Source organism: Oncorhynchus nerka, linkage group LG27 (genome assembly GCF_034236695.1).
Source record: "Oncorhynchus nerka isolate Pitt River linkage group LG27, Oner_Uvic_2.0, whole genome shotgun sequence".
Taxonomy (NCBI): domain Eukaryota; kingdom Metazoa; phylum Chordata; class Actinopteri; order Salmoniformes; family Salmonidae; genus Oncorhynchus; species Oncorhynchus nerka.
This window is the reverse complement of record NC_088422.1, coordinates 25,114,705-25,137,142: the sequence shown is the minus strand read 5'-3', so window position 1 is coordinate 25,137,142 and position 22,438 is coordinate 25,114,705. Positions and strand designations below refer to the sequence as shown.

At 44.5% G+C, this 22,438-nt stretch overlaps 1 protein-coding gene across 1 annotated transcript in view; it reads left to right on the top strand.

Annotated features, from left to right (window-relative positions):
• Positions 1-22,438, top strand: part of LOC115111440 (voltage-dependent N-type calcium channel subunit alpha-1B-like) — a 177,769-nt gene that overhangs the window by 45,842 nt on the left and 109,489 nt on the right. Inside the window, 3 exon segments of the mRNA XM_065011492.1 lie at positions 21,234-21,325; positions 21,572-21,724; positions 21,920-22,107. Of these exon segments, the coding sequence (XP_064867564.1) occupies positions 21,234-21,325; positions 21,572-21,724; positions 21,920-22,107 (433 nt within the window).

The window sequence follows — 22,438 nt, the reverse complement described above, 5'->3', positions numbered from 1 at the left end:
TGTACATACTACCTCAATTAACCTGACTAACCAGTGCTGTATGTAGCCTCACTACTGTTATTTTTCACTGTTGTTTTTATTTCTTTGCTTATCTATTGTTCACCTAATACCTGTTTTTTACTTAAAAATCGCACTGTTGGTTAGAGCCATGAAGTAAGCATTTCACTGTAAGGTCTACTACACCTGTTGTGTTCAGCGCACATGACAAATAAACTTTGATTTGATCTGCTGCGTGTCCAGCTTTATCAGGGAACATCCCTCTGTTGTTGGCTTGGATTCAATAAAATCAAGAACATTTGATCTCAGCAGCTTCTGTATTACAGTGGGTCTGTTTGCTTTTCCACATCAAGTATTTCCACAACAACAAAGGCCTATCAGAGTCACATGTCACATGTCTTCATTTTAGTGGTTTGCTTTGCTTTCTATAAACAGTAAGGCAAAAAAACAAATATCTCTGGCTTCTTCCTCCTCTTATTCCTCCTCCCTTGCTCCCAGAATCCCGGTCTCCTGGCTGCTGTAGTCTAATGAGATCAGAGGAGCCTCTTTTGTTTCCATGGTGACGCCTCCAGTCGTCTAGTGTGGCTTTCCCTCCCAGTGCAGCCAACTTAGACAACGCATCTACTGCTATAGCTGGGAGAGCCCTCTCTCTCTCTCTCTCTCTCTCTCTCTCTCTCTCTCTCTCTCTCTCTCTCTCTCTCTCTCTCTCTCACTGTTTCTCTTTGTTTTCTCTTTCTCTCCCCCCCTGACCTTTCAGCCGTAAAGTGAGTAAGATACAACAGTTCAGTGGGATGGATGATAGGATCACCAACTTCTATAGAAAAAAGGAAACAAGGACCACATAATATGATTTGTAATGGAATTTGAACCTCCGTCATAGACTTTACCTTAGTGCCAGGCCATGTTGGAAAAATATTGCCTTTTTGGCATCATCTGTATTGCATGTTCAGTCGCAAGTACTGAGACAATCACAGCATATTTCAGGCAGAATCACACTTACTCGATACGCGATCCATCAAAGAGTGTGCTCCTTTCCTTTACCCTGCCTGCCAGCAGCCATTCCAGCCTTGTCGACCTCAGGATCCTCTAATAAAACAGGAGCAGGTGCTTTTTGCCAGCTCTCATCCTTCATCTCACTGGGGCTGATTCCACACTACAGGATGCTCCCTTCCTACTGCTTCCTTGGAGCATATTCTTCACATCTCTCAACCATAATTTAGTCCCAATCCCAGTCCTGCTATTGAAATGGATAACACATTATATGACTAGATGTGTATTAGATGCCTATTGCAAACATGACATTGTTAAGATATCGAAAGTCAATGAGAATATGAAGGGAATGTGTTATTTGTGAAATGTAAAGCTCTCACAAACATTATGTCATCCAGTATTTAAGATATTGACAGACAGACAGACAGACAGACAGACAGACAGACAGACAGACAGACAGACAGACAGACAGACAGACAGACAGACAGACAGACAGACAGACAGACAGACAGACAGACAGACAGACAGACAGACAGGAAATGAGAAAGACAGAGGAGGCATCATTCTCAGGGGAATCTTGGCTTTAGACCAACTAATGCCCTGCCAGCTGACTGCTGAGTGGGAGTATACAGTAGTGCCGCTGGCCGGCTGGTCCTCCTTACATAATGGGCTCTTTTGCTCTTCACCTGCACTAGACTGGGCTAATGGGCCTCCCTGATTTATGCAAGATGATGCTGCTGGCTGACTGTGTGATGTTCCATTCCAGTGACAGGGTGAGATAGTCATCTATTTCAGCCTCTACTACTCCATGCTGCGTGGTGCTGGAAGAGGGAACTGGCTGAGGTGGGCTGTGCGTGCGTGTGCTGTGCATGGGGCATATCTCTAGTGCTCAGCCGTATTGCACGCGGTGTAATTACTGAGTCACTGAGCGTCTCCTTGACAGCAAATAATGGAGTTGTAATGCATGTTGAATGAGTTGTTGTGCAAACTGGGAGGACATTTGCATTGCATTAAGCATTTGAATTCTGGGAGTTGTGTAGTGAGTCCTACTGTATGTATCTAAACATTATGTGAGGTAAGGGCCACTAAAAACAGGTTTAATGGTCTGAATAATGCACCAATGACACCAATGACAAAGCGACACATTCTGTGTAGAGCAAAGCTTTATGGATTCTCTCTCAGTGCTATGCATGGCCTTTCACAGCTTTCCTCAGAAATGCAGTGCTTTCTTCATTTTTCTAATTCTGTTCGAGTTTCACTTTATCTTACATTATTGTGGAGAGTAAACTGATCCATGCTGGCCCACTGATGTGAGATGAAAGTGCTGATGTCGTCCTTTTCCTTTCAGATCATTTCCATGGCCCTTGCTGACCTGCATATGCAGTATGCATGTCACATGTTGATGAACATGTTGCTGTTGTTTCCACCTGAAATCAGACAAATGCATCTCACACAGAGAGGAGTATAACATAGGCATTTTGAGTGCTCTTACTGAGCACTACACACCCAGGCAGTATGCTCAGGAAGAGCCCTCTACACACCCAGGCAGTATGCTCAGGAAGAGCCCTCTACACACCCAGGCAGTATGCTCAGGAAGAGCCCTCTACACACCCAGGCAGTATGCTCACGAAGAGCCCTCTACACACCCAGGCAGTATGCTCAGTAAGAGCCCTCTACACACCCAGGCAGTATGCTCAGTAAGAGCCCTCTACACACTGAGACAGTATGCTCAGTAAGAGCCCTCTACACACTGAGACAGTATGCTCAGTAAGAGCCCTCTACACACCGAGACAGTATGCTCAGTAAGAGCCCTCTACACACTGAGACAGTATGCTCAGTAAGAGCCCTCTACACATCGAGACAGTATGCTCAGTAAGAGCCCTCTACACACCCAGGCAGTATGCTCAGTAAGAGCCCTCTACACACCGAGACAGTATGCTCAGTAAGAGGCCTCTACACACCCAGGCAGTATGCTCAGTAAGAGCCCTCTACACACCCAGGCAGTATGCTCAGTAAGAGCCCTCTACACACCGAGACAGTATGCTCAGTAAGAGGCCTCTACACACCCAGGCAGTATGCTCAGTAAGAGCCATCTACACACCGAGACAGTATGCTCAGTAAGAGCCCTCCACACACCCAGACAGTATGCTCAGTAAGAGCCCTCTACACACAGAGAAAGTATGCTCAGTAAGAGCCCTCTACACACCCAGGTAGAATGCTCAGTAAGAGCCCTCTACACACTGAGACAGTATGCTCAGTAAGAGCCCTCTACACACCCAGGTAGAATGCTCAGTAAGAGCCCTCTACACGCTGAGACAGTATGCTCAGTAAGAGCCCTCTACACACCGAGACAGTATGCTCAGTAAGAGCCATCTACACACCCAGGCAGTATGCTCAGTAAGAGCCCTCTACACACCCAGGTAGTATGCTCAGTAAGAGCCCTCTACACACTGAGACAGTATGCTCAGTAAGAGCCCTCTACACACCGAGACAGTATGCTCAGTAAGAGCCCTCTACACACTGAGACAGTATGCTCGGTAAGAGCCCTCTACACATCGAGACAGTATGCTCAGTAAGAGCCCTCTACACACCCAGGCAGTATGCTCAGTAAGAGCCCTCTACACACCGAGACAGTATGCTCAGTAAGAGGCCTCTACACACCCAGGCAGTATGCTCAGTAAGAGCCATCTACACACCGAGACAGTATGCTCAGTAAGAGCCCTCTACACACTGAGACAGTATGCTCAGTAAGAGCCCTCTACACACCGAGACAGTATGCTCAGTAAGAGCCCTCTACACACCCAGGCAGTATGCTCAGTAAGAGCCATCTACACACCGAGACAGTATGCTCAGTAAGAGCCCTCTACACACTGAGACAGTATGCTCAGTAAGAGCCCTCTACACACTGAGACAGTATGCTCAGTAAGAGCCCTCTACACACCGAGACAGTATGCTCGGTAAGAGCCATCTACATACCGAGACAGTATGCTCAGTAAGAGCCCTCCACACACCCAGACAGTATGCTCAGTAAGAGCCCTCTACACACTGAGACAGTATGCTCAGTAAGAGCCCTCTACACACACTGAGACAGTATGCTCAGTAAGACCCCTCTACACACCCAGACAGTATGCTCAGTAAGAGCCCTCTACACACCCAGGCAGTATGCTCAGTAAGAGCCATCTACACACCCAGGCAGTATGCTCAGTAAGAGCCCTCTACACACCCAGGTAGTATGCTCAGTAAGAGCCCTCTACACACTGAGACAGTATGCTCAGTAAGAGCCATCTACACACCGAGACAGTATACTCAGTAAGAGCCCTCTACACACCCAGGCAGTATGCTCAGTAAGAGCCCTCTACACACCCAGGCAGTATGCTCAGTAAGAGCCATCTACACACCGAGACAGTATGCTCAGGAAGAGCCCTCTACACACCCAGGTAGTATGCTCAGTAAGAGCCCTCTACACACCCAGGCAGTATGCTCAGGAAGAGCCCTCTACACACCCAGGTAGTATGCTCAGTAAGAGCCCTCTACACACCCAGGCAGTATGCTCAGTAAGAGCCCTCTACACACCGAGACAGTATGCTCAGTAAGAGCCATCTACACACCGAGACAGTATGCTCAGTAAGAGCCCTCTACACACCCAGGCAGTATGCTCAGTAAGAGCCCTCTACACACCGAGACAGTATGCTCAGTAAGAGGCCTCTACACACCCAGGCAGTATGCTCAGTAAGAGCCATCTACACACCGAGACAGTATGCTCAGTAAGAGCCCTCTACACACTGAGACAGTATGCTCAGTAAGAGCCCTCTACACACCGAGACAGTATGCTCAGTAAGAGCCCTCTACACACCCAGGCAGTATGCTCAGTAAGAGCCATCTACACACCGAGACAGTATGCTCCGTAAGAGCCCTCCACACACCCAGACAGTATGCTCAGTAAGAGCCCTCTACACACCCAGGCAGTATGCTCAGTAAGAGCCATCTACACACCCAGGCAGTATGCTCAGTAAGAGCCCTCTACACACCCAGGTAGTATGCTCAGTAAGAGCCCTCTACACACTGAGACAGTATGCTCAGTAAGAGCCATCTACACACCGAGACAGTATACTCAGTAAGAGCCCTCTACACACCCAGGCAGTATGCTCAGTAAGAGCCCTCTACACACCCAGGCAGTATGCTCAGTAAGAGCCATCTACACACCGAGACAGTATGCTCAGGAAGAGCCCTCTACACACCCAGGTAGTATGCTCAGTAAGAGCCCTCTACACACCCAGGCAGTATGCTCAGGAAGAGCCCTCTACACACCCAGGTAGTATGCTCAGTAAGAGCCCTCTACACACCCAGGCAGTATGCTCAGTAAGAGCCCTCTACACACCGAGACAGTATGCTCAGTAAGAGCCATCTACACACCGAGACAGTATGCTCAGTAAGAGCCCTCTACACACTGAGACAGTATGCTCAGTAAGAGCCCTCTACACACCGAGACAGTATGCTCAGTAAGAGCCCTCTACACACCCAGGCAGTATGCTCAGTAAGAGCCATCTACACACCGAGACAGTATGCTCCGTAAGAGCCCTCCACACACCCAGACAGTATGCTCAGTAAGAGCCCTCTACACACTGAGACAGTATGCTCAGTAAGAGCCCTCTACACACTGAGACAGTATGCTCAGTAAGAGCCCTCTACACACCGAGACAGTATGCTCAGTAAGAGCCATCTACATACCGAGACAGTATGCTCAGTAAGAGCCCTCCACACACCCAGACAGTATGCTCAGTAAGAGCCCTCTACACACTGAGACAGTATGCTCAGTAAGAGCCCTCTACACACCCAGACAGTATGCTCAGTAAGACCCCTCTACACACCCAGACAGTATGCTCAGTAAGAGCCCTCTACACACCCAGGCAGTATGCTCAGTAAGAGCCATCTACACACCCAGGCAGTATGCTCAGTAAGAGCCCTCTACACACCCAGGTAGTATGCTCAGTAAGAGCCCTCTACACACTGAGACAGTATGCTCAGTAAGAGCCATCTACACACCGAGACATTATGCTCAGTAAGAGCCCTCTACACACCCAGGCAGTATGCTCAGTAAGAGCCCTCTACACACCCAGGCAGTATGCTCAGTAAGAGCCATCTACACACCGAGACAGTATGCTCAGGAAGAGCCCTCTACACACCCAGGTAGTATGCTCAGTAAGAGCCCTCTACACACCCAGGCAGTATGCTCAGGAAGAGCCCTCTACACACCCAGGTAGTATGCTCAGTAAGAGCCCTCTACACACCCAGGCAGTATGCTCAGTAAGAGCCCTCTACACACCGAGACAGTATGCTCAGTAAGAGCCATCTACACACCGAGACAGTATGCTCAGTAAGAGCCCTCTACACACCCAGGCAGTATGCTCAGTAAGAGCCCTCTACACACTGAGACAGTATTCTCAGTAAGAGCCCTCTACACACCGAGACAGTATGCTCAGTAGGAGCCCTCTACACACCCAGGCAGTATGCTCAGTAAGAGCCCTCTACACATCGAGACAGTATGTTCAGTAAGAGCCCTCTACACACCCAGGCAGTCTGCTCAGTAAGAGCCCTCTACACACCGAGACAGTATGCTCAGTAAGAGCCATCTACACACCCAGGCAGTATGCTCAGTAAGAGCCCTCTACACACCCAGGCAGTCTGCTCAGTAAGAGCCCTCTACACACCCAGGCAGTATGCTCAGTAAGAGCCATCTGCACACCCAGGCAGTATGCTCAGTAAGAGCCATCTACACACCCAGGCAGTATGCTCAGTAAGAGCCCTCTACACACCCAGGTAGTATGCTCAGCAAGAGCCCTCTACACACGAGGCAGTATGCTCAGTAAAAGCCCTCTACACACGAGGCAGTCTGCTCAGTAAGAGCCCTCTACACACGAGGCAGTATGCTCAGTAAGAGCCCTCTACACACGAGGCAGTCTGCTCAGTAAGAGCCCTCTACACACGAGGCAGTATGCTCAGTAAGAGCCCTCTACACACGAGGCAGTATGCTCAGTAAAAGCCCTCTACACACCCAGGCAGTATGCTCAGTAAGAGCCCTCTACACACCGAGACAGCCATTGGCAAAATGTACAATTCATCAGCTGGAGAAAGTTCCTAAATTACAAAGCAGTGACTGTGTCAATTCTGTAAAACCTCCGTCTCACACTCAACTGCATTAGATTAATTGTGAAATATGCTGACATTGCACAATTTCACCCTTCACCCTCTTCTGACATAATTTGTTTATGATCGGAGAGCTTAGTCCCTATGAAACCCCCATCAGATTCACCTGTCAGTGGAAGTTTTGATGATTTCTTTGAACCTCCCCATTCCTAGCCATGACACTGATGATTGTGCATGCTTGAGCCTGATGGAGTTGAGGAGCATACCAGTGTTCTGTGGGCATAGCCATTAACTGCTGCTCAAGCACTTCACTGGGCGTTCATGGGCTTATGTAATAGAGTACTCTGGACTTTGAAATGTCGCTTGAACAATTTCTAAACTATCTTTTGCACTGAATTGACTAAAATGTCAATGTGAAATGTGTCTTTCCCTTAGCGGTTGTTTGACTGAGGGGGGTTAAGCAGTTTTACATATTGAGTATTTACAGACATCTTACCTCAATTCTATCCATTCAGTCTCATACAAACGTACGTAGCTAGCTTTGATCTTTTTACTTGATCCTAATCATGAAAGGCACATTGAAGAGCGTATTGTTTTCAACTAACCCTCAGGGCTGAAATGAATGTGTTCTCCTCCGAGCCCAGACAGTACCAGACAGTACCAGACAGGGTCTGCTGTGTTTAAACTCTCTCATCCGTCCGTCTCAGACCACTCACATGGTTCCGCCTGTCATTTACAGAACAGGGGAGGAGGCAGGTCATTATACTGCCAAGCCTCTTATAAGATCACATCCCATACAGTAGAGCCAGCCAACACGTCAGCCAGACAGTCAAACAGACAGACAGAAAGATAGACAACCAGACAGAAAATGGGTCAGCCAGTCAAACAGCTAGTCAGCCAGCAAAACAGACAGACAGACAGGGTACGTCTGATAGTCTGCTACTTTCCTGTCAGTGAGGTAGAACCATAGAACATGTGGACAGAGAAGTATCCCCAATAGAGCCTGGCTCAGTATCCTACATGTTCTGAAATATTGCACCCCCTGGTATCCTGTATCACTCACATCTAACATGGATGTGTTACTCCAGACAGAGCTTGTGACTGTGTTCGTTTTCACCTATATTTCCCTGCCATTGGAGCAGCAGAATGAGGTTCTCTTCCCAGGCTTCTCCAGGGAGGTGCTGTAAACATACATGGTTGACTAATTGATAATCAAGATAATGGATTTGACTTTTATACTCTCATGTCAGCAGAGTTTATGTATATGAGGAACATAATTAATTATACGGCTCCCCCAGGCATAGGTTATGATCAATTCCTTCGCTACATTGCAGTTTGCTTCCAGGTCCCCTAAAGAAATATCTAGCAATGTAAAAAATGATTCATTCCATTATTCAGGGAAATCAACTAGTCACTTTGTGATATTATGTTGTTTGTTTACATTCATTGCCAAATTATTATTAGGAAAGTAGGCAAAACAAAAACAACCATACAATAATAGTCCCAGATAAAAGTATTGGTTGTTTCTTTAGTTAAGATGGTCATTCAGTAGCCGTAGCAACAGTCTAACAGATGCCAGTTCTGCTGTTAAAACAGAGAGGATGGTGTTTCTCCACTACCTAAAGGTCCATTAAGTAACTCATCTAATGGTACATGCCTCTGCAGCGATACTGACGGGGCTTTTACCCTGGTTGGCCAGATGTTGTTTTGTGAAGAGGGACTACGTTCTGTAGCCACAAGGTGGGATCAAATATATATATATATTTTTAAGTATATAAAAAGAAAGGGAAATGACTCTCAAAGAGCAGAGCCATTATAGAAACAGGAATGATTTAAAGGACACAGGCCCGGTTAGTCACATACAGTACCTGCCATCACCAACAGGAAACAGGTGAATCACATGTTTATTTCGTTATTGCAGCTGAGAGGAAAACAACTATCATAAATGTAACATAATTAAGTCAATTATATACTTTTTTAATGCATTTTGGTGTACGGCCATTCATTTAGAAACCTGCTTAGCTACGGTCAATTTAGTTCATTGAATGGAAAGTAAGTTGACTAATGTATTTTCTATTTTCATAGTGAAGAAAGACATCTGCCATGTTGTACCTCTTACAGCAGCTTAGTGGAGCTTCTATATTCATAGTGAAGAAAGGCATCTGCCACGTTGTACCTCTTACAGCAGCTTAGTGGAGCTTCTATATTCATAGTGAAGAAAGACATCTGCCACGTTGTACCTCTTACAGCAGCTTAGTGGAGCTTCTATATTCATAGTGAAGAAAGACATCTGCCACGTTGTACCTCTTACAGCAGCTTAGTGGAGCTTCTATATTCATAGTGAAGAAAGACATCTGCGACGTTGTACCTCTTACAGCAGCTTAGTGGAGCTTCTATATTCATAGCGAAGAAAGACATCTGCCACGTTGTACCTCTTACAGCTTAGTGGAACTTCTATATTCATAGTGAAGAAAGACATCTGCCATGTTGTACCTCTTACAGCAGCTTAGTGGAGCTTCTATATTCATAGTGAAGAAAGACATCTGCCACGTTGTACCTCTTACAGCAGCTTAGTGGAGCTTCTATATTCATAGTGAAGAAAGACATCTGCCATGTTGTATCTCTTACATTAGCTTAGTGGAGCTTCTATATTCATAGTGAAGAAAGACATCTGCCACGTTGTACCTCTTACAGCAGCTTAGTGGAGCTTCTATATTCATAGTGAAGAAAGACATCTGCCATGTTGTACCTCTTACAGCAGCTTAGTGGAGCTTCTATATTCATAGTGAAGAAAGACATCTGCCACGTTGTACCTCTTACAGCTTAGTGGAGCTTCTATATTCATAGTGAAGAAAGACATCTGCCACGTTGTACCTCTTACAGCTTAGTGGAGCTTCTATATTCATAGTGAAGAAAGACATCTGCCACGTTGTACCTCTTACAGCAGCTTAGTGGAGCTTCTATATTCATAGTGAAGAAAGACATCTGCCATGTTGTACCTCTTACAGCAGCTTAGTGGAGCTTCTATATTCATAGTGAAGAAAGACATCTGCCACGTTGTATCTTTTACATTAGCTTAGTGGAGCTTCTATATTCATAGTGAAGAAAGACATTGCCACGTTGTACCTCTTACAGCAGCTTAGTGGAGCTTCTATATTCATAGTGAAGAAAGACATCTGCCATGTTGTACCTCTTACATTAGCTTAGTGGAGCTTCTATATTCATAGTGAAGAAAGACATCTGCCACGTTGTACCTCTTACAGCTTAGTGGAACTTCTATATTCATAGTGAAGAAAGACATCTGCCATGTTGTACCTCTTACAGCAGCTTAGTGGAGCTTCTATATTCATAGTGAAGAAAGACATCTGCCACGTTGTACCTCTTACAGCAGCTTAGTGGAGCTTCTATATTCATAGTGAAGAAAGACATCTGCCACGTTGTACCTCTTACAGCAGCTTAGTGGAGCTTCTATATTCATAGTGAAGAAAGACATCTGCCACGTTGTACCTCTTACAGCAGCTTAGTGGAGCTTCTATATTCATAGTGAAGAAAGACATCTGCGACGTTGTACCTCTTACAGCAGCTTAGTGGAGCTTCTATATTCATAGTGAAGAAAGACATCTGCCACGTTGTACCTCTTACAGCTTAGTGGAACTTCTATATTCATAGTGAAGAAAGACATCTGCCATGTTGTACCTCTTACAGCAGCTTAGTGGAGCTTCTATATTCATAGTGAAGAAAGACATCTGCCACGTTGTACCTCTTACAGCAGCTTAGTGGAGCTTCTATATTCATAGTGAAGAAAGACATCTGCCACGTTGTACCTCTTACAGCAGCTTAGTGGAGCTTCTATATTCATAGTGAAGAAAGACATCTGCCATGTTGTACCTCTTACAGCAGCTTAGTGGAGCTTCTATATTCATAGTGAAGAAAGACATCTGCCACGTTGTACCTCTTACAGCTTAGTGGAGCTTCTATATTCATAGTGAAGAAAGACATCTGCCACGTTGTACCTCTTACAGCTTAGTGGAGCTTCTATATTCATAGTGAAGAAAGACATCTGCCACGTTGTACCTCTTACAGCAGCTTAGTGGAGCTTCTATATTCATAGTGAAGAAAGACATCTGCCATGTTGTACCTCTTACAGCAGCTTAGTGGAGCTTCTATATTCATAGTGAAGAAAGACATCTGCCACGTTGTATCTTTTACATTAGCTTAGTGGAGCTTCTATATTCATAGTGAAGAAAGACATTGCCACGTTGTACCTCTTACAGCAGCTTAGTGGAGCTTCTATATTCATAGTGAAGAAAGACATCTGCCATGTTGTACCTCTTACATTAGCTTAGTGGAGCTTCTATATTCATAGTGAAGAAAGACATCTGCCACGTTGTACCTCTTACAGCTTAGTGGAACTTCTATATTCATAGTGAAGAAAGACATCTGCCATGTTGTACCTCTTACAGCAGCTTAGTGGAGCTTCTATATTCATAGTGAAGAAAGACATCTGCCACGTTGTACCTCTTACAGCAGCTTAGTGGAGCTTCTATATTCATAGTGAAGAAAGACATCTGCCACGTTGTATCTCTTACATTAGCTTAGTGGAGCTTCTATATTCATAGTGAAGAAAGACATCTGCCACGTTGTACCTCTAACAGCAGCTTAGTGGAGCTTCTATATTCATAGTGAAGAAAGACATCTGCCACGTTGTACCTCTTACAGCAGCTTAGTGGAGCTTCTATATTCATAGTGAAGAAAGACATCTGCCACGTTGTATCTCTTACAGCAGCTTAGTGGAGCTTCTATATTCATAGTGAAGAAAGACATCTGCCACGTTGTACCTCTTACAGCTTAGTGGAACTTCTATATTCATAGTGAAGAAAGACATCTGCCACGTTGTACCTCTTACAGCAGCTTAGTGGAGCTTCTATATTCATAGTGAAGAAAGACATCTGCCACGTTGTACCTCTTACAGCAGCTTAGTGGAGCTTCTATATTCATAGTGAAGAAAGACATCTGCCACGTTGTATCTCTTACATTAGCTTAGTGGAGCTTCTATATTCATAGTGAAGAAAGACATCTGCCACGTTGTACCTCTTACAGCTTAGTGGAACTTCTATATTCATAGTGAAGAAAGACATCTGCCATGTTGTACCTCTTACAGCAGCTTAGTGGAGCTTCTATATTCATAGTGAAGAAAGACATCTGCCACGTTGTACCTCTTACAGCAGCTTAGTGGAGCTTCTATATTCATAGTGAAGAAAGACATCTGCCACGTTGTATCTCTTACATTAGCTTAGTGGAGCTTCTATATTCATAGTGAAGAAAGACATCTGCCACGTTGTACCTCTTACAGCTTAGTGGAGCTTCTATATTCATAGTGAAGAAAGACATCTGCCACGTTGTATCTCTTACATTAGCTTAGTGGAGCTTCTATATTCATAGTGAAGAAAGACATCTGCCACGTTGTACCTCTTACAGCAGCTTAGTGGAGCTTCTATATTCATAGTGAAGAAAGACATCTGCCACGTTGTATCTCTTACAGCAGCTTAGTGGAGCTTCTATATTCATAGTGAAGAAAGACATCTGCCACGTTGTACCTCTAACAGCAGCTTAGTGGAGCTTCTATTTTCATAGTGAAGAAAGACATCTGCCATGTTGTACCTCTTACAGCAGCTTAGTGGAGCTTCTATATTCATAGTGAAGAAAGACATCTGCCACGTTGTACCTCTTACAGCTTAGTGGAGCTTCTATATTCATAGTGAAGAAAGACATCTGCCACGTTGTACCTCTTACAGCTTAGTGGAGCTTCTATATTCATAGTGAAGAAAGACATCTGCCACGTTGTACCTCTTACAGCAGCTTAGTGGAGCTTCTATATTCATAGTGAAGAAAGACATCTGCCACGTTGTACCTCTTACAGCAGCTTAGTGGAGCTCCTATATTCATAGTGAAGAAAGACATCTGCCACGTTGTACCTCTTACAGCAGCTTAGTGGAGCTTCTATATTCATAGTGAAGAAAGACATCTGCCATGTTGTACCTCTTACAGCAGCTTAGTGGAGCTTCTATATTCATAGTGAAGAAAGACATCTGCCACGTTGTACCTCTTACAGCTTAGTGGAGCTTCTATATTCATAGTGAAGAAAGACATCTGCCACGTTGTACCTCTTACAGCTTAGTGGAGCTTCTATATTCATAGTGAAGAAAGACATCTGCCACGTTGTACCTCTTACAGCAGCTTAGTGGAGCTTCTATATTCATAGTGAAGAAAGACATCTGCCATGTTGTACCTCTTACAGCAGCTTAGTGGAGCATCTATATTCATAGTGAAGAAAGACATCTGCCACGTTGTATCTTTTACATTAGCTTAGTGGAGCTTCTATATTCATAGTGAAGAAAGACATCTGCCATGTTGTACCTCTTACAGCAGCTTAGTGGAGCTTCTATATTCATAGTGAAGAAAGACATCTGCCATGTTGTACCTCTTACATTAGCTTAGTGGAGCTTCTATATTCATAGTGAAGAAAGACATCTGCCACGTTGTACCTCTTACAGCTTAGTGGAACTTCTATATTCATAGTGAAGAAAGACATCTGCCATGTTGTACCTCTTACAGCAGCTTAGTGGAGCTTCTATATTCATAGTGAAGAAAGACATCTGCCACGTTGTACCTCTTACAGCAGCTTAGTGGAGCTTCTATATTCATAGTGAAGAAAGACATCTGCCACGTTGTATCTCTACATTAGCTTAGTGGAGCTTCTATATTCATAGTGAAGAAAGACATCTACAGCTTAGTGGAGCTTCTATATTCATAGTGAAGAAAGACATCTGCCACGTTGTATCTCTTACAGCTTAGTGGAGCTTCTATATTCATAGTGAAGAAAGACATCTGCCACGTTGTACCTCTAACAGCAGCTTAGTGGAGCTTCTATATTCATAGTGAAGAAAGACATCTGCCACGTTGTACCTCTTACAGCAGCTTAGTGGAGCTTCTATATTCATAGTGAAGAAAGACATCTGCCACGTTGTATCTCTTACAGCAGCTTAGTGGAGCTTCTATATTCATAGTGAAGAAAGACATCTGCCACGTTGTACCTCTAACAGCAGCTTAGTGGAGCTTCTATATTCATAGTGAAGAAAGACATCTGCCACGTTGTACCTCTTACAGCTTAGTGGAACTTCTATATTCATAGTGAAGAAAGACATCTGCCATGTTGTACCTCTTACAGCAGCTTAGTGGAGCTTCTATATTCATAGTGAAGAAAGACATCTGCCACGTTGTACCTCTTACAGCTTAGTGGAGCTTCTATATTCATAGTGAAGAAAGACATCTGCCACGTTGTACCTCTTACAGCAGCTTAGTGGAGCTTCTATATTCATAGTGAAGAAAGACATCTGCCACGTTGTACCTCTTACAGCAGCTTAGTGGAGCTTCTATATTCATAGTGAAGAAAGACATCTGCCACGTTGTATCTCTTACATTAGCTTAGTGGAGCTTCTATATTCATAGTGAAGAAAGACATCTGCCACGTTGTACCTCTTACAGCAGCTTAGTGGAGCTTCTATATTCATAGTGAAGAAAGACATCTGCCACGTTGTACCTCTAACAGCAGCTTAGTGGAGCTTCTATATTCATAGTGAAGAAAGACATCTGCCACGTTGTACCTCTTACAGCTTAGTGGAACTTCTATATTCATAGTGAAGAAAGACATCTGCCATGTTGTACCTCTTACAGCAGCTTAGTGGAGCTTCTATATTCATAGTGAAGAAAGACATCTGCCACGTTGTACCTCTTACAGCTTAGTGGAGCTTCTATATTCATAGTGAAGAAAGACATCTGCCACGTTGTACCTCTTACAGCAGCTTAGTGGAGCGTCTATATTCATAGTGAAGAAAGACATCTGCCACGTTGTACCTCTTACAGCTTAGTGGAGCTTCTATATTCATAGTGAAGAAAGACATCTGCCACGTTGTACCTCTTACAGCAGCTTAGTGGAGCTTCTATATTCATAGTGAAGAAAGACATCTGCCACGTTGTACATCTTACAGCAGCTTAGTGGAGCTTCTATATTCATTGTGAAGAAAGACATCTGCCACGTTGTACCTCTTACAGCTTAGTGGAGCTTCTATATTCATAGTGAAGAAAGACATCTGCCACGTTGTACCTCTTACAGCTTAGTGGAGCTTCTATATTCATAGTGAAGAAAGACATCTGCCACGTTGTACCTCTTACAGCAGCTTAGTGGAGCTTCTATATTCATAGTGAAGAAAGACATCTGCCACGTTGTACCTCTTACAGCAGCTTAGTGGAGCTTCTATATTCATAGTGAAGAAAGACATCTGCCATGTTGTACCTCTTACAGCAGCTTAGTGGAGCTTCTATATTCATAGTGAAGAAAGACATCTGCCACGTTGTATCTTTTACATTAGCTTAGTGGAGCTTCTATATTCATAGTGAAGAAAGACATCTGCCATGTTGTACCTCTTACAGCAGCTTAGTGGAGCTTCTATATTCATAGTGAAGAAAGACATTGCCACATTGTACCTCTTACAGCAGCTTAGTGGAGCTTCTATATTCATAGTGAAGAAAGACATCTGCCACGTTGTACCTCTTACAGCTTAGTGGAACTTCTATATTCATAGTGAAGAAAGACATCTGCCACGTTGTACCTCTTACAGCAGCTTAGTGGAGCTTCTGTATTCATAGTGAAGAAAGACATCTGCCACGTTGTACCTCTTACAGCAGCTTAGTGGAGCTTCTATATTCATAGTGAAGAAAGACATCTGCCACGTTGTATCTCTTACATTAGCTTAGCGGAGCTTCTATATTCATAGTGAAGAAAGACATCTGCCACGTTGTACCTCTTACAGCTTAGTGGAGCTTCTATATTCATAGTGAAGAAAGACATCTGCCACGTTGTATCTCTTACATTAGCTTAGTGGAGCTTCTATATTCATAGTGAAGAAAGACATCTGCCACGTTGTACCTCTAACAGCAGCTTAGTGGAGCTTCTATATTCATAGTGAAGAAAGACATCTGCCACGTTGTACCTCTTACAGCAGCTTAGTGGAGCTTCTATATTCATAGTGAAGAAAGACATCTGCCACGTTGTACCTCTAACAGCAGCTTAGTGGAGCTTCTATTTTCATAGTGAAGAAAGACATCTGCCATGTTGTACCTCTTACAGCAGCTTAGTGGAGCTTCTATATTCATAGTGAAGAAAGACATCTGCCACGTTGTACCTCTTACAGCAGCTTAGTGGAGGCCTATACTTAAGGGACTAGCATCTCCCTTACACTGCAATGCTCGGGCAACATCGTAATGCTGTCTTTGGCTGGCGCTCTGTTTCCACTGCCCTCACTGTGCTCCCTCTGTCTGCTCTGTCTGCTGGCAGGCGTAAGTATAGATAGAGAGATGGCAGAAAGAGTCTCTGATCCGCTTGAAGAAAGACCCCTGGGAGCAGCCCAGTGTAGGCCTCTCACTGCACTGTCCTCTGACCCATGCTGGCCACTTTGAATATGGGAAACACACACACACCTGCGTTGTTTTCTCTGGTGGCTGAAGCAGTGACACAGCCAGAACTCAAACCCCAGTGATATCTGAGTCAGATAGGTTCTGGTTGGGTTGGTGTTGAACTTTTTTCATTCATTGTCATCTCAACCCTGTTTTTGGAATATTAAAGAAATATATTGTAAAGCTACAATATAAGCCCTGAAAATGAGGCCATACCAGGGACCACTGTGTTGGCCATACCAGTGTGTTGCCTCATGTTGGGATTGGTTCAGTTGGGAGCATGTACCAGGTCCTGAGGCTTTCTGTCTTTTCTATAGTGGCAGGCAGGCAAACAGGCAGGTAGGGAGGCAGGCAGGCAGAAAAGCAAAGTGCTCTGATCAGAGCAGAGAGGAGAGGGAGTCTTGGGAGGCTGATTTCACTGAAGATAAGTTATCTATATTTCAGGATGCCAGCTGCAGTCTGGAACATTAGAATAGCAAGGCAGATCATGCTAGGAGACGGGGTGTTCTCACTGGGAGAAGCCATAAGCGAGAGATGATGGCCATCTCCTCTCTAGCCGTACCATATATTTTCTAGAGTCTGATACGTACTAGTTGATGTGGGGAAAATGAGATTCATTTCATTTCCTAATTCTTTCCTTTGTAATGAAGGTAATCCCATCTGAGAGTGTTTTAGTAGGCTGTGATTAATTCACATCCAGGGGAAAGGGAAGGAAATGTCAGTTTTAATGGAAAGAACCAAAACAATTCTAGGTTTCACCGCCCTGCAGTGAAGCTATACTGGCAGAGACCCCACTCCTACTTTCCATATGTTAATCTATTTTCTGGGGGTATCACATCTTTGTTGCATACAGTAGAGTCCTAAAGTGGCACACATTTTCACAAAGCAGGGTATATTATTCTGGTTAATATGAAGTATACTTCATGATCGTATTATTCTAAAAACAGTTTGTGTTTTAGGTAATGTTGAAACCTTTCTTTTGCCATTAGTAATTGGATTCACTAGCAGCTACACCAACATCTCTGTGTCCTCCCTCATGCTTTCTGCTGTCCCCTCCGTCATGCTTTCTGCTGTCCCCTCCATCATGCTTTCTGCTGTCCACTCCCTCATGCTTTCTGCTGTCCCCTCCCTCATGCTTTCTGCTGTCCCCTCCCTCATGCTTTCTGCTGTCCCTTCCATCATGCTTTCTGCTGTCCACTCCCTCATGCTTTCTGCTGTCCCCTCCATCATGCTTTCTGCTGTCCCCTCCATCATGCTTTCTGCTGTCCCCTCCATCATGCTTTCTGCTGTCCACTCCCTCATGCTTTCTGCTGTCCCCTCCATCATGCTTTCTGTTGTCCCCTCCCTCATGCTTTCTGCTGTCCCCTCCATCATGCTTTCTGCTGTCCCCTCCCTCATGCTTTCTGCTGTCCCCTCCATCATGCTTTCTGCTGTCCCCTCCCGCATGCTTTCTGCTGTCCACTCCCTCATGCTTTCTGCTGTCCCCTCCCTCATACTTTCTGCTGTCCACTCCCTCATGCTTTCTGCTGTCCCCTCCATCATGCTTTCTGCTGTCCCCTCCATCATGCGTTCTGCTGTCCACTCCATCATGCTTTCTGCTGTCCACTCCCTCATGCTTTCTGCTGTCCCCTCCCTCATGCTTTCTGCTGCCCCCTCCCTCATGCTTTCTGCTGTCCACTCCCTCATGCTTTCTGCTGTCCCCTCCCTCATGCTTTCTGCTGCCCCCTCCCTCATGCTTTCTGCTGCCCCCCCTCCCATGCTTTCTGCTGTCCCCTCCATCATGCTTTCTGCTGTCCACTCCCTCATGCTTTCTGCTGTCCCCTCCATCATGCTTTCTGCTGTCCCCTCCCTCATGCTTTCTGCTGTCCCCTCCATCATGCTTTCTGCTGTCCCCTCCCTCATGCTTTCTGCTGTCCCCTCCATCATGCTTTCTGCTGTCCACTCCCTCATGCTTTCTGCTGTCCCCTCCATCATGCTTTCTGCTGTCCACTCCCTCATGCTTTCTGCTGTCCACTCCCTCATGCTTTCTGCTGTCCCCTCCCTCATGCTTTCTGCTGTCCACTCCCTCATGCTTTCTGCTGTCCACTCCCTCATGCTTTCTGCTGTCCCCTCCCTCATGCTTTCTGCTGTCCCCTCCCTCATGCTTTCTGCTGTCCCCTCCCTCCCATGCTTTCTGCTGTCCCCTCCCTCATGCTTTCTGCTGTCCCCTCCATCATGCTTTCTGCTGTCCCCTCCATCATGCTTTCTGCTGTCCACTCCCTCATGCTTTCTGCTGTCCCCTCCCTCATGCTTTCTGCTGCCCCCTCCCTCATGCTTTCTGCTGTCCACTCCCTCATGCTTTCTGCTGTCCCCTCCCTCATGCTTTCTGCTGCCCCCTCCCTCATGCTTTCTGCTGCCCCCTCCCTCATGCTTTCTGCTGCCCCTCCCCTCCCATGCTTTCTGCTGTCCCCTCCCTCAGATTGGCGAGGCTGAGCAATGACACTATTCCCCTGGAGCTATTCCCCTCTCCTCCCTCCCCTTCTCTCTCTTTCAGCTCTCCTTTCTCCCATCCTCTCCTCCATGAGACTGTGAGAGTGCAGTCAGATCCTCTTACGATGGGGGTGAGGTTTTAGGCAGAAGTGTCTTGATTATGCAGTCAGACCCCCAGGAGAATGAGGAAATGGTTCTTCATCTGAAATCTAAAAGGAAAGTGAGGATCTGAATTAGTTATTTCTAATGAGCTGCTACACAGACAATTTGCGGGTGTTAAAATCTCAGTGTTGATTATAGTGGGGTTAACCCCAGTAGGCTGGAAATTGACACCCCCTGCAGTGAATAAATGAAGTGTTATTTGAATCACAGTGGAATCAACACCGTGTGGTGCTGTTACTTGACTGTGTTGAGTTAATTTCCATGAACTCTTTCAAAGTGAAAAAGACATGGGAGGGGCCTCTATATTTCCAAGCATGCTTTGTGGAAGGTTGCTTTTTAGAATAGTTTGTTTTTGGCCATATATCCATGTTTCTGCATGCACATGGATGAATTGATCTTACACTACACAAAGATAAATAACATACATTTCTGTAAACTAATCCCATCTGTAAGTGGTAGGACTTATTTATTGAGATGGTTGTTCCAGTTTAGGTAGTGTCATCTATCAATCTTCCTTACCTTGGCAGTAATTCTAACCTCAGTTGCAGGGGATTAAAAGCTCCAATTGTTGGCTATCCTAACTCTGGTTGGATGCAAATAGAAATCATATAACACTTTGCGAGCCAGCATAATGTGACTTGCCAATGTGGCCTGCAAACCAGGAGTTTCAGACCACTGTGTTAGGGTAAAACTGGGATGTTGAAGTATGGTATTGTGAAAAAAAGTGATATATTGTCATATAAAATACAATATTTATAATAAAATATTAACTTAGGTACTCTGAAAGCTATCCAATGCAACAATCATGTCTCTGTCACTAGCAAACTCAGTCATAGGCGGTACTGGTACCTCTAAAATTCACTCGAAAGGCACACTGGAAAATAAATATGCAAATAAGGCGTTACACCCTACAGTGTTAAAACAACACCTCAAACCTAGTTACTGTAACACCACAGATGTTGATTCCTTAACACTGAGAAAGTGTTAACAATATCAGCTCTAAAAATAAAACAATGTAAGTTGGAATTTGCAACGTCCTTGGTGTTAGGGTTCCCAACACCCTGTGTTAGTTTATAAACACTTTGAAAAGTGTTAGTTTAACACTACTTTGAGATAGTCACATATTTATAAGAAAGTGTCAAATGTAACACTGTTGGTGTAAAAATTAAATGAGCAAATTTGCTGTGTATTCACTCTCTGTGTCAAGGCCCCCTCTGCATATCAACATCCATGTGAAATCATTCATATTCTCCACACTGTCTCTCTCTCCTGGTAGATGCTTCAGATGATGTAGTAATGTATTCTAAACCACCCCGCTGATACTCTATTACACATAAGTGTCTGACACAAAGCGCATGATAGCCCCTGTATTATTAGGTAATAGAATACATAGGCCGTCTTTTTCAGAGACATTTAAGCAATAAGGCACGGAAGGGTGTGGTATATGGCCAATGTACCACGGCTAAGGGCTGTTCTTATGCACAACGCATTACGGAGTCCCTGGATAGAGCCATTAGCCGTGGTATATTGGCCATATACCACAAACCCCCAAGGTGATTTATTGCTATTATAAACTGGTTACCAACGTAATTAGAGCAGTAAAAATAAATGTCATACTTATGTTATTATGTCTGATGTATCATGGGTGTCAGCCGATCTGCATTCAGGGCTGAAACCACCCAGTTTATAATTCGATTTATCTCACATACAAGTCCTTCATGAATGCTGGAGAAATTTGACATTGGCGTGAAATGCTAGATAATGGTTTTAAAAATACACAAGGAATCATTCCTCATTGTTTTCAGGAATGTAATGTTTGGAGATGGGAATGAATGTTATATTGAAGCTCTTGAATTTCCTCAATCGTTCATAATGCAAATGATATATTGTATGTTTATGATGGATAGTGGTACAGATTGTGGTATTGTCAGTCTGATTGTCTGTTTGTTTGTTAACAGGATGCTGGCTACAGTGGGAGCAGACTTTGACTTGAGAACTCTGAGGGCCGTACGGGTCCTGAGGCCACTGAAACTGGTGTCTGGAATCCCTAGTAAGTACAATGACTTTGGAATCACTGGAAAAAGGAGAAACAATATTATGTTTGGATATGTACATTTTTGAAGTTTGCCATTTAAGCGTTAAAACATGTATTTCTATATTTAATTTTTGTTCATGTCATCTTATGTAATTGTGATAACCAGAAATGTTAAATGAAGGAACTTAAAGGGCCATTTGGGGTCTCTCCTGTGATGCGTGTTAAAACTACAACATGAGAGTGTTGTGCACTCTCTCTCAGGTCTTCAGGTAGTTCTAAAGTCCATCATGAAAGCCATGGTGCCTCTGCTGCAGATTGGCATGCTGCTCTTCTTCGCCATACTCATGTTCGCCATCATCGGCCTGGACTTTTACATGGGCAAGTTCCACCGGACCTGCTTCAGGACTGATACAGGTATGCACAATGCACATCGCTATGAAATCTTAGTCACCTGTGTTTTGTGTAACTGCTATAACTTGCATATGTAGAGTTGATATAAATGATGTACTGAGCTACAGCCTATAGATCTGGGAGCTACTGTAAGCATCTTCGTCTGTGTTTGCATGTTTGCGCACAGAACTTACCTGGTTGTGTTTGTGTGTGTCTCAGGTGAGCAGGCAGCAGAGTTCCCCTGTGGTTTGGAGGCTCCAGCGAGGACCTGTGAGAATGGCACTGTGTGTCAGGAATACTGGATCGGCCCCAACTACGGCATTACCAACTTTGACAACATCCTCTTTGCTATTCTGACCGTCTTCCAGTGCATCACCATGGAGGGATGGGTGGACATCCTCTATAACGTGAGTTCACCCTACTGTACATTTTACTGTGATATAACAAAAGTTGACCTATTCTATTGGTCAACTTGTCCTTCTGTACGAGAAATAAATATTCCCAAACATAGTCTGGGACAGTTGTGGGATTCGATAAATATCAAATTAATACAACTGCTGGTGCAACAGCCTCATATTGTTGATAAACTATTAGGCTATTTCTTCACATTACAAGTGCAGCAATGCTCACACGGCAGTAAACTATAAGCGCAAATGTTCAAAAATGGAATCAGAGGGAAAATGCCATTCGCAAAAATGACGTCAAATGCGTTTATGCATGTAATGGGTTATTATAAAG